The sequence below is a fragment of the Oryza glaberrima genome, chromosome 9 (assembly GCF_000147395.1).
Source record: "Oryza glaberrima chromosome 9, OglaRS2, whole genome shotgun sequence".
Taxonomy (NCBI): domain Eukaryota; kingdom Viridiplantae; phylum Streptophyta; class Magnoliopsida; order Poales; family Poaceae; genus Oryza; species Oryza glaberrima.
The window spans coordinates 13447132-13459179 of record NC_068334.1 but is presented as its reverse complement, the minus strand read 5'-3'; the positions used below and the strand labels follow the sequence as shown (position 1 = coordinate 13459179).

The window sequence follows — 12048 nt, the reverse complement described above, 5'->3', positions numbered from 1 at the left end:
GCCATGAAATCCTCCACCGTCATTCACAGAGAAGGGGAGGGGGAGAGGCGACGCACGACGCTTCGGTCTCGTGTGGAATAGGAGGCATCGTGGGAGAGTGCGGTAGGGAAGAGAAAAAAAAAAGATAGGGAGAGGCTGATAGTGGGTCTATGTGAAGGTTAGGGCTATCTATGTTCTTTTTATAAGGTCTAAAATAGTAATAATAATAATAAGATATACTACATAACGACCGACACATATATATAACCAGAGACCGAAACATAAAATATATACTTTTGAAGTGGTTTGTATTATGGGTAATGTGATCTTCGTGTGATCTCATCTTACATGGCACCTTGAGATCACGAGTTAGCAGTGGTCTCCGTTTACATGTCCTTAGAACTCATCTAATAAAAATGAAAATAATTTCCATTACCTAAAGAAGAAATGAAAGACCTCTGCTTTGCTCTTGTCCCCTACCCCAGTTTAGCCGTCCTGCTGGCCTCACATCCGACGGCTCATGTCGCATCCGCTCCAGCCAAACGCATCATCTCAGCCGTCGCCCCTCACACACGCACACACTCTCTCTCTACAAGAAAAAAAAAACTATACTTAATAATAAGATTAGAATTTTAAAAGCCAAGGGGGGCCCACGGACCAGCCACACATTTCCACTGACACGCGCTAACAATTGCTACTATTTGCATGCAAACCACAAACTCTACAAACAAAGCCGCCTCATTTCTCCAACATTAAAACCTCTACTTCCCCCACAAAAAAAATTAAGAAAAATCGATTTTTTTTTCCTCCTCCACTTTTCTTCGCTTCCTCACTACCACCTTCTCGTTGATCCTCCTCCCCGTTCTTGGCTCCCCTCGCATTCGTCCTCACTTCCCTTCTTCCATGGGGGTTCGCCGCCGTGAGTGAGGAGGAGGAGGAGTAGTACTAGGAGGAGGTGAGGCCATGGAGAGGGTGGAGGATCCGGACCTGGAGGACCCGAACCCGGACGTGGGGGAGCTGTTCAGCCACTACGACGGGCTCTACTTCCGCGGCGCGCTCGCCGGCGCCGGCTTCTCCGTCCAGTGGAGCTCGCCGCCGTCGCGGATGGCCGGGTAGGGTCCCTTGCTCAGCTCACTGGCCCTCTCAATCTCTTGCTGAGGGTTTCTTGGAGGAGCTGCATTCTTTTCTGGTCTTTTTTTCTTCTTTTTTAATATATCCAGAAAATTTGCAGTTCATGGGAGGAGTTAGTAGCATCTCGGTGTGATGCTGTGGGAGAAATCTTTGTAGCACACTTGGGGTGTTTTGCTTTCTCTGTGATTCTCTGCACTTGGTGCTGCTGCTGCTGCTGCTGCTTTGATTTTTTTTTTGTTCGAATCCCTAGCAAGAGACGGATTGATCATCTCTTCTTTTTCCGGGCGATTTCAGAGGGAGGGAGGGTTTGGTTTTCTTGGTTTGTTAGTTCTCCATCCTTCAATCGACAAGCTTCAGGGTGTTGGTGATCTTTCACGAAAGGTTTCGTCTTTTTAGAAAAAAATGCGAATATTAGGGAAGTAGCTAATATCAAATACTAATTATTAGAAGGGGTGGGGCTTCGAACTCAGGTCGTTCTAGCCCACTACCTTGTCGAGCTACCGGAAGACCTCAATTTCGTCTTTTTAGCATTTGGCACTTGAAGTGACATAAATGGCGCCGCTTTTGTGCACTTCTTGCTGAGAAGAGCTTCTTGTCTACAAGTAGATCATGCATATTGTAGTTTGCATCGATATAGATTCTTTTTTTTTAGATTGGCACTTTGGGGGGTTAGTACTCAACGGAAACCAGTAATCGCCGGTAGAAAAAAAATGTTTTGGGATGAAAGAGAAGTACATAATCTGTGACCAAGTTCATTCATAACTGTCTCTTGTTAGTGTGCGGGTTTGCTTAATGAGATTTGTGCATGATTTCTAGTAGTACCTACTTTTGGATCACTTAGACGGATAGTAAAGACTAAAAACCTTTAAAAATTAAATCATTAGCAGTTCATTATACTCGGTGAAGTAGGCTGCATTCATTGGGTAGACAATAAGAAGTTTGGTGATGCTTCTAGCATTCTGCTTAATCTGATGGTTGGCCGGGTTGGGTAATGGGTTATGCATGTACAGTACAGAATAGGTTGGGGAGATCATCAGCCAGTGACGTGGATGAAACAGCATGTATCTAAAAGTTTGTGTCAGATAGCATTTCCCCATGATTGATGGCTTCAGTTAAGCAAATCCTCCTATCTTCTTGAGAATACAGAACATGCTTCACTATCACATCAGATAAACTTTAGCAAGAGAGGAAAAAAAATGTTGATTTTGGGATTAAAGATGCTTGTTAGTATATAACTATTTTGTTCAATAAATAGCTGCCCTCTGTAAAGATTTATAGGTACATCTTGGGGAAATAACTAGTTTGTTTGTCTGTGCAGTTCTTTTGGATCGTGTACCTTCGGAAAACCGGATAATACCATAACATTGTCTGAAACTGTGCTGAAATATCGCTCAAGTATTGATATGAAGAATGCATTGCTGCATCAGATGATCCATGCAATCTTATTTGTAAAGCATCATAGGAAGGACTGCCGGTAAATGTTTGCTTGTGTTAGCTAATAAATCTTGTTACTCTCTGCTTAATTTCAGTGAATTCATGCAGGGGTCATGGTCCTATTTTTCGTGCTTGGATGACTGCTATTAACACCTGTTCTATTGACGATCACCAGGTCAGTCTTTTCTGTAAGATAAGCTATAGTTTGCTGCGCTTCATTGATGATTTCTGAATTCCTTTTTTTCCTCAGAGACCACCTGATGGGTACAATATCACCACCAGACATGATTTTTCTCCGGACAAGTCCACCCGCAGCCTAAGTGGTTTTTTGTGGAAGGTAATTCTGAACTTCTGTCACCTCCTTTCATTTTTTTCTCCCTTTTTGGTGCTAACTTTCTTTTTAACCTTTCAATTATCATAATCTGTTGTGTTCAATTACAACCTTTCAGTGTGAATATTGTGGGAATACACTTGTGAGAGCCACGAACATCGGTGCTCCATCTGATGCCTGCTGCATTGAGAATGTTGACAACTGCTCAACCTGTGGCAACATGCTTTGCCACTGGCATAAGTAAGACTCAATAGTTTTAGAATATAGAATAGTACCAAAACAATGCACAGACAAAAGTATGAGCTCAATCTATTTGAGTCTCGTTTGAAAAATATATGTGCACTGTTCATTCTTCGTTTTGTTCTCTCTTAAGAAATCACAAGTGAAAAGCAGACCAATAAAACTGGGGAAACTGGATGCATATTTGATTTTGGAAATTTCAACTCAAAACTGATCACTAAATGCACATACCTGATGCGTGTTATTGTGAATATATCAAAATCATCTATGTTTGAGCATTCTAAATATAACAAATCATCTATGCTTGAGCATTCTAAATAACTTTTATTTTCAGCAAATGTTTGCAGCAGTTGATTGCAAAGATCTGTTATTGACTCAATATGCTATTTTCTGCAGCCACAAGATGAACTGTGGTGGCACATACACAAAGATGGGCACATCAACATCGGCAGAAGTTCAAAACAATGTTCAAGGTAATGTTCAAATTTACATGGTATCTCCTTCTGTTTATCAGCAGTGAACTAACCGTTGAAGAGTATGGAAGCCAAGATCAGCTCCTGTGCTTCATATATTTCTCTCTTTTCTACCCCATTCGTTTCATATTTTTTTTGAAAGGACCCATTCATTTCATATTATAAGTCGTTTTGAGTTTGACCAAGTTTATAAAAAAAATACAATAGCATTTCTAGTACAAAACAAACATTGTATCAAAATATATTCAATGCTAAATTTAATAAAACTAATTTGGTGTTTTATATATTGCTAATTTTTTCTATAATTTTGGTCAAACCTAAAAAACTTTGATCAAGAAAAAAGTCAAACGACTTATAATATGAAACGGAGGGAGTAATAGTTTATCCACCCAAACCAGTTACGCTCAATTCAACTACAAAATTATGTGTTTTGGAACAAAAATCAGATAGTCCTGTTTATATTGAAAGCCACTGCATTTATACAGTGATACAGAGGATACCAGTGTCCAAAGTACTACCAGAATAGAAATAAGCAAAATGACATGTAGGTTCGCAGTTTTCTATTACACTTTATTTTCCCAATCCACTCCACTTGTCTTGACTCTTGAACTGAAACTTTGTTGGTTAAAAATCTTGGCATCAAGAAGCTTGATCTTCATTTCAAGTCTGCCTGCATCATTTGATCACTCAAACAATCGCCGATTATGTAGCAAGTAGCAATAGAAGGCTTCAATAAAGCCACCCACGGTGATGGAAATAACTAGTAGCGAAGTTGTGCAACAATAATTATTTCTACATGAGGAACTCGGGTTTGGCCCTTTCCCTGCACAACATAGTAGATCATAATAATGCCTTGCCACAGTTGAATTGATTATTTTAGGCTTGTCATTCTGCGAATTGTGGTAATCCCACCATTTATGTAATGTGGCATTCCCCAATTAGAATGTAGACTTTAAAATGATATCAAAATATCAGTTTTGTTATACCTATCTCTTTTGTTCTTATCATTAAAGTACATGTTACCAACCTTATAGTTTCTCCAGGTACAAAAAGATGCCCAACTGACATGAAAATGGCCAAGTCACAAAGAACCATACGGAAACCAGAGTCACCAGATTCAGATGGATTGCAGGAGAAAGCTACTGTCATGAAACAAAAAGCAGAAGGCGAGCTTCTCGCACTTGTGGCTGGCAGCAATGTAAAATTAACAGGAAGTAACTCTTCAAAGAAGGGAGTGAAGAGGCATAGGCCTGAAGACACTCAAGACACAAATGCTATGCTTTCTACCCCTCTGAAAAACCTGAAGCTGGGCCTAGACTTGGTTTCATCTGGGAAGCACAGGGTGTCATCTATAGTTGGTAGCAATAACACAAAATCATCAAGAGGTAGTGCTTCAAGGAAGCAACGCAAACGACATTCACCTGAGAATGTTCAGAAGTCCAGTGTTCTGCCTGCTCTCTCTCAAAAGAAGCTGAAACTGAAGGAAGACCTGGTTGTATCAGGGAAGAACGAGCCTTTATCCCTAGTGAATTTCAGCAATGGAAAATCAGCAGGAAGTAACTCATCAAAAAAGGTAAGCAAGCAGCATGAACTTGAAGGAGTTCAGAAATCCTGTGTTCAGCCTGCTAGCCCTCCGAGAAAACCGAGGCAAGATCTTGTTGCATCGGTCAAAACCGAGATTTCTTGTCTAGCCAGTCGCAGCGATGCTAAAGTGTTGAGAGGCAGCTCCTCAAAATGCGCAGGCAATCAGCATGAGCCTGCAGACATTCAGAAAAGCATCGCTCTGCCTTCTGCCTCTGAAAGTAAACTCAAGCGACAGAATGAAAATAGCTCCTCAACTAAGGCAGGGATGCAGGACAAGCCTAGAGGCACTCAGAAAACCATTGATCTGCCTGCTTCCCCTCAAACAAAACTGAAGCAATTAGTGTTGCAGAAGCAAAAGAGACAGTGCGGAACTAGGAAGTCAGCTACTGAGCAATTTGCCGTGATTAGTGCTTGGCTGAACTACTACGAGTCAGAAGGATCAAGTGGATCAACTGAGCCCCTTGTAAACAAAAGAACAGAGCGGAGAAGGATAGCGAGGAATAGGATAACTTATACACGGTCAAGGAAGCAAAATGCCAGGGGAAATGCTTCCATCAAGTCCCAACCTTCTGAAGATGACTCGTCTCAAGCAAAAGCTGCAGCTCCATGCTTGGAGATTGTTGTTAGCACCCCTTCTGAGCAGGTGGTAAATCAATCCCCCGGATGCCAGTCCCAGTCACCAGCTCCATACTTGGCGATCGTTCCTTTCGACGCTGCTCATGATATGGTTCCACTTCAGTCAGCAGATCCACCCGGTTTAACTGATGATCCAACCATTACTTCTGGCATAATTGATATTTCAGATGATGACTGATTTTATTTTCGAATTGGCATTGATCCTGCAACAGGCAATGCTTTCGATGGATGAACAACATACTGGATGCTAACAAACTATTGGTGTTAGGCTCGCATCATTTTGGAAATTGACATTGTTTTTGCATAGTGCCTAATATAGAACAGTAGCTGCTTATGAGCATAGGATTGCAAATTTTGCAACTCATGTTCGAACCACAGTAGCATAAATTCTTATAGTCCCAGCAGGATCTCAGAAGTAGACTCTTATATCTTGGGCACAAACCTCTGAATTATGATATGTAAAATGCAATTTCAATATAGTCTTCTGTGAACACTGTGCTAGTAATAGAGCTTCTGGGTTCTGGCTTTTGCTGCAACATCCTGAGCAGCCCGGCTTGCGTGAATATAGTCTTCTGTGAACACTGCTAATAATTTGCTTTAGATTATTGAGCGAGCTGAACCAGCCCAATTTGCTTTAGATTATTGAGCGAATTATTATTATTATTATTATTATTTAGAAAAACAGTATAAATGTAGGCATCCATAACGTACATACTCACCTTACAAATGCATACAAGTACATCATATTCTTATGAGCACATCTAAAAAACTGGACGGACGTATCTGAAAGAATGAGCACCCATACAAATGCACACAAGTACACCCTATCCTAAGAATGAGCATCCTTACAAATACCCTATTCTTATGAGCAACTCCGAAACACCCCTACAAATACACTATCCTTATGAGCACACTTGAAAGACTAGACCGACTTACCTTTAAAAAAATAATTAGCCGTAAAAATAAACACCCATGTCAAGTCTAGAATTTAAACCTAGGTGAACTGATTCTACCACAAGCGAATGAATTATTGTTGTAGATTATCTAATTGATTATAGTGATAGATTAAGTATTTTACGAAATAAACTAAACAAATAGCTTAAAATAAAATCAGTGATCCAAACAACACACCAGTATAAAGTTTTTTTTGTGTGAAAAATATATTTTTCTGAAGCATAGAGCAAATAATTTGTTTTGTTTTAATATTTCGGTGAATAAGCCGAAAAGAATTGGAGTTAGTTCTCTCGCTGTTGCAGCGTTGGCTTCTGCTCGCGGTTAGCCGTGTTGCGGTTAGCTGTGGTAGTTGATGCGGCTTTAATCTACTTGATGCAAATTTGTGCCGACTAATTTGAGTTGTTGCTAATCTATTATAGTCTTGTTTGTAGATCTATACTAACACTAGAAACTGGTGCCAATATTCTACTTGGGGAAGCAAATCAAATCCACATAGCTTTGTTTAACTGAGTAATTACGGAGGTTAGCAGGAGCTTAGCATGTTTATGGGTAAGTACCACCAGACAAATTTTAAGAAACACAAGAAAGTACATATCTCAAAAATTTCTGGCCAACCAACTTATAATATATACTCATTGGAAAAAAAAAAAACCTCATTTGGCTAGCAGATGACGCTGTCGACATCACGTTAGCATGCAAAGAGAAGGTTGAATGCAGACGGGCTCTGAGCCTTTTTATACCTCCGTTATCAAGTCTATAAAAAAAGTAATCTAGAGTATGTACGCAAGAAAGTAAAAGCCAAACTGAAGAATTACAGACTAATGAAAGAAAAGAAGGAACAGAAGGAGACGAATCCACAAAAAAATAAAATAAAATAAAAAGGTTTTACTAAGCCTTTGGCTCTACGGACTACGGGTCACAAACCCTTTGCTCCAATGATACCAGGTTTGAGCTTGACAAGTATTCCATCCGCGTGTCTTATGGTGGCCCCTCGTCGTCGAACTCGTTCATGTGATCTAGGAGATAGTTTGCCGCCAGCTGCTCGTCCTTGTTGCAAGCGAAGAACACGTCCAGAACAAGCGCGCGGTCAAAGCCCATTGCTTCAAGCTTAGGATGTGAAAGAAAGGATGTTATGCTAGTTATGTGTAAAGCAAATATTCTAAAAGCAAGATGACAACTAAGCAGAGCATAGGGGAATTCGGGATTTTTCGACTCACACGAAGTATGGCTTCATTCTCCTCTGGAGTAACTGCTATGGTCTGTGGCATTGCCTCTGGAAACTGGTCTAGCAAATTCCTGGTTCAGAAAGGGAAAGATTGTTAATACAGCAAACGCATCAGAAGAAAAGAGTTATGATAAAAGCAAAGATTAAGACATACTCTTCATCATCACCCTCAGCTGGTTCATTGATTAAGTGGAGGAACTCAGCTTGGTTTTCCTGAATCAGCTGCAAAATCTGGGGATTTTGTTTCCCCAATTCTTGAAGCAATGGCTGCAAATGAATTGGCCAGTCAGTGAGGTTTTTTATTTTTTTTTATTTTTAAGGAAAACAGTATGAGAAAAACCTGTAAAATTTGAGGATTGGCTTGCACTAAAGAAAGCAAGGTTCGGAATTGTGCATTATTGCGCAAAGCATCAAGATTTCCTGGACCAGCAGCATCGGTGGAAGCATTTGGAAGGGCCTGAAAAGCTTAAAAAATAAAAAATCAGAGCAAAATTCAACTAACGTGCGAAAGAGAACAAAACACTCGTGCGGAAGAGAGTACTTGAGGAAAGAGGTCCAAGGGACTAGCGTTTGGTCCAGACGAAAGAATTGATGGAGCTGCTGGTTGAGTTGCCTGTGAAGCCTGGGTAGGATTGGCTGGCTGTATACTCGGAGGTGGAACTGGAATGTCCATCTGCTCAGGAACACCCTACATTAAAGCAGACAAGGATATTAGTGCTGCAGCCAAAAATATCTGCAATCTAAAGTTTGAGTCAACATGCATTTTCTGTAGAATACTACATACGATTCAAAAGACAGCACAAATTCAAAAGGATAAACGAACTACAGTTATACAGGCAAATTCGGGAACAGAGAAAATCATTGTCAAGCAAGACCTAGCAACTAAATAGGGAGGAAAAGAATGTTCTTACAGAGTACAGATATTCAACAGCCCTCTCCGGGTTGTTGAATGCAGCGGTTAGAGCACGCAGCACCATGTCTCTATCCCATATTCCACCACCCATTTCAAGAATTGATTGAATTGTTGCTTCTAGATTGCTGCCAGCAACAAGGTTTGAGGTGGCCTGACCGTAGTTATCAGCTTCAGAGCTGCTCAAATGGCAATAAGAAAAGATCAAGACAAAATGGGTTCAGTAAATTACAGCACACCCTCAAGCAGAAACTATCACATGAGAATAATCAAATTTATAGAATGGATGGAACATCAGGAACTCACGATACAGCAACAGCAGGAGCTGGGGAAGCTGTGGCAGTTGGGGTAGGAGCACTGACAGTGACAGGTACACTTCAATTAAACATAAGACAGATGAGTTAGCTGGCAGGTATTTAGCTGCAAAGTAGCAAAAATCAATTATAGGACACTGAGTAAAACACTAAACAAGTCCTGACTCATTTCTAGCACAAGTTAACAGACGATAAGATGAACATAATAAGCCTTCCAAACTAAGCTGTATTTGTGCACTACCATGTGAATTAAACTAACAAAGCAATAGCTACACTCCACAACTAAACTGACAAAGCAATACCTCTTCAAATAATAATTGCATCTGCTATGTTAAAGAGTTAAAAAGGAAGCAAAAATAAAAATCTGAGTTAACTCACGTAGTTGCTGGTGCAACTGGTGCTTGAGATGCAGGAGCTGCAGGCACTGTTTGAGTAGGGGGAGCCTGGCAAATAATAAATGGTTAGATATCTATAATCTCAGTAGAAAAACATACCATGAGAAAACACTATAAAATAAACACTCAAGAAAAAAAAGGATAGCATTTCACATGGTGGTAAAATGATACAGCATATAGAGCTCTTCCTCATTCAGTACTCCCTCCATTCCAAAATATAAGGCACAACCATCTTAACCCAAAGACCAAGAAATAGTTATTATCATTTTGTACTTTGGATCATCCTAATAAATGTAATGCATGCATCCAATAGAGTTAGAGAATGTGAGAGTAAAGGATTTTAAAAAGTAGTAATTTAATGGGGAATATGTCATAGTTAATGACATGCAAGCATGCATGCCTTATATTATGGAACATCTAAAAAAAGTGGTTGTGCCTTATATTATGGAATGGAGGGAGTAATACTCAAGAGGAAGTAATGATTCTACAAGACAATAACAGATGACAAAGATACATGGAGTTAAATCTAGTAGCTCTGAACTTGTAAAAGCTACCCTTCAAGCTCAGCCATAGTTGACTAAGAACAAATCTGTGTTAACTATAGATTGATAGAAGTGCTCATCATTTGCAGCTATATTAGGAGAGCCAGATGTTCAGGCTGAAATCCTAGATATTTTGCTAGTTATCACTTATGGCTATGTTTTGCCTGTTTGATAAAGTAATAACTGATAAACCAATAGTCAAGTACTGACCATAGCGTCATACAGCAGAGAAATTTAATGAACATGAAGGGCAATTGTCCTGAATAACCACTATCAATGCAATAATTCAAATTCCATCTCACCTGATTTGAGGGTGCCTTAGATGTAGCAGGAGCTGAACTTGATGAGCCCTTACCCTGTGAAAGTTCAAAAGTCGAAAAACGTGAAAACAACAAAGAACTTTCTTACAATAAGTATGATATAAACGATTGACAAAATAGCTGCAGTTTAGGTTTATGGATTGTCTTTGCAGCAGCCAGAAAGGAGTAACAGAAGTACTGACAAGTTGTTCTTTTGTTGCAGACTAGTAGTGATTAGCATAGAGTCAAGATGAAGCCCTACATCTTTTAAAGCAATTCCAATACATAACATAGCTCACTACATTCTGAGAGCTGCAGATACCCTGAACAAATGCTTAAAATGCATAGTGATCATGCAGTTGAATACCTTGACATTCCATGGATTATTGTACGATAAGTATGATATTCATGATTTTGCGCCAGGTAATAGCCATATAACATCAAACAGGTGCTGTACCTACCTGTCTAAGCATTATAACAAGGAAGCTGTTTTCAAGAACTTTGTTTTCATCCAATGGGGTGTCATCCTTGAGCACCTTCCCCTGATGAATGAGCATCTGTTGCTCAGCTGGGTAAATGTGCTGTCCTTGAGTAGTCTCGATTATCCTTTTCACATCAGCAACCTGCTTTAAGAAATTAGATCAGTTATAAATAGCACGTAGAATGAAACAACTATGACTCAATCTGGTTAACTTAATCTGTTCTACTACTACTACTACCTATAATAACCAATCCAGTTATCCAACCATCAAAGAAATCAATCACATATAGTAACACGAATCACACAATCAGATTGGATCCACAGCTATAGCCTTGCGTAGCCGTAGAAACAAACCTAATCCCAATCCGGTCACCACCTCCTAGATCGCCCCCCCCCCCCCCCCCTCCCCCCCACCACAAAAGAAAAAGAAAGAAACGAAATCGCCGCTCGCGACCGACAGATCGAGAGCGCGGAGACCAGAGCATACCTTCTGCGCGGAGTCCACCTCGATCTGGAAGGTGGATCCCTTGAGTGTCTTCACGGATATCTTCATCCCCAGCCCTTGTTGCCGCCGCCGTCGAGCTCTAGGGCGGAGAGGGGAGAGGGGAGGGAACGGGGGCGTGAGTTTTTCTCCGATTTTTATTTCGGGCACCGGTGCTGCCTTTTCCATATTTACCCCTATACAGTTAGATTTTAGATATATGAATATGAAAGCAACAAGCTTTCTCGAAAATTACTGCGCCACATCGTTAAGAAAACATCAGCCGTCCGATTCTTCGTTCAAATGATGGAAACCGTCGGATCGCTCAAAATGGCGAAATATCTTCTAGATCCTTCCTAAATATTCTTTTACACCGAGGTCCTTCCACATCCTTTAGTAAACCAAAAAAAAAAGAAAATCCGCGAGGGTCTTCTGGCAAGACGACGAGCTGCCTCTTCCTCCCCACGAGACAACGTGCAGCTCCATCTCCCGACCATCCCACGCCACTTTCGCCACCAGCGTCATCTTCCCTGGACATCGCCGCCTCACCAGTCATCACTCCGCGGTCTCTACCTTCGATTGTAAACTCATTAGGTAACATTCATTTGTTCATTGTTTATTCCCTCCATTTCAAATTAA

At 40.5% G+C, this 12048-nt stretch overlaps 2 protein-coding genes across 2 annotated transcripts; one reads left to right on the top strand and one right to left on the bottom strand.

Moving 5' to 3' along the window:
* Nucleotides 1-750: 750 nt before the first annotated feature.
* LOC127784554 (uncharacterized) lies at nucleotides 751-6438 on the top strand. The gene is made up of 7 exons (XM_052311881.1): nucleotides 751-1091; nucleotides 2429-2584; nucleotides 2653-2719; nucleotides 2795-2881; nucleotides 2994-3115; nucleotides 3512-3588; nucleotides 4632-6438. Exons 1-7 carry the CDS (start codon nucleotides 943-945, stop codon nucleotides 5984-5986), a joined length of 2013 nt encoding a protein of 670 aa, XP_052167841.1. The 5' UTR covers nucleotides 751-942; the 3' UTR covers nucleotides 5987-6438.
* A 1028-nt stretch (nucleotides 6439-7466) lies between these two features.
* On the bottom strand, nucleotides 7467-11573 carry LOC127784555 (probable ubiquitin receptor RAD23). Its single transcript, XM_052311883.1, has 11 exons — nucleotides 11416-11573; nucleotides 10909-11070; nucleotides 10451-10504; nucleotides 9590-9654; nucleotides 9204-9272; nucleotides 8899-9076; nucleotides 8529-8675; nucleotides 8328-8444; nucleotides 8142-8254; nucleotides 7980-8058; nucleotides 7467-7869 (listed from the first exon to the last, which is right to left on the bottom strand). Exons 1-11 carry the CDS (start codon nucleotides 11479-11481, stop codon nucleotides 7741-7743), a joined length of 1179 nt encoding a protein of 392 aa, XP_052167843.1. The 5' UTR covers nucleotides 11482-11573; the 3' UTR covers nucleotides 7467-7740.
* Nucleotides 11574-12048: the final 475 nt, after the last annotated feature.

Coding starts and splice junctions, on each gene's coding strand:
- LOC127784554 (XM_052311881.1), top strand. CDS start 943: ATGGAGAGGGTGGAGGATCCGGACCTGGAGGACCCGAACCCGGACGTG. Junction 2,882..2,993: donor TAAGTGGTTTTTTGTGGAAG/GTAATTCTGAAC, acceptor ACAACCTTTCAG/TGTGAATATTGTGGGAATAC. Junction 3,116..3,511: donor ATGCTTTGCCACTGGCATAA/GTAAGACTCAAT, acceptor TATTTTCTGCAG/CCACAAGATGAACTGTGGTG.
- LOC127784555 (XM_052311883.1), bottom strand. CDS start 11,481: ATGAAGATATCCGTGAAGACACTCAAGGGATCCACCTTCCAGATCGAG. Junction 9,273..9,589: donor CCAGTTGCACCAGCAACTAC/GTGAGTTAACTC, acceptor GTTTAATTGAAG/TGTACCTGTCACTGTCAGTG. Junction 8,255..8,327: donor CCAATCCTCAAATTTTACAG/GTTTTTCTCATA, acceptor ATTCATTTGCAG/CCATTGCTTCAAGAATTGGG.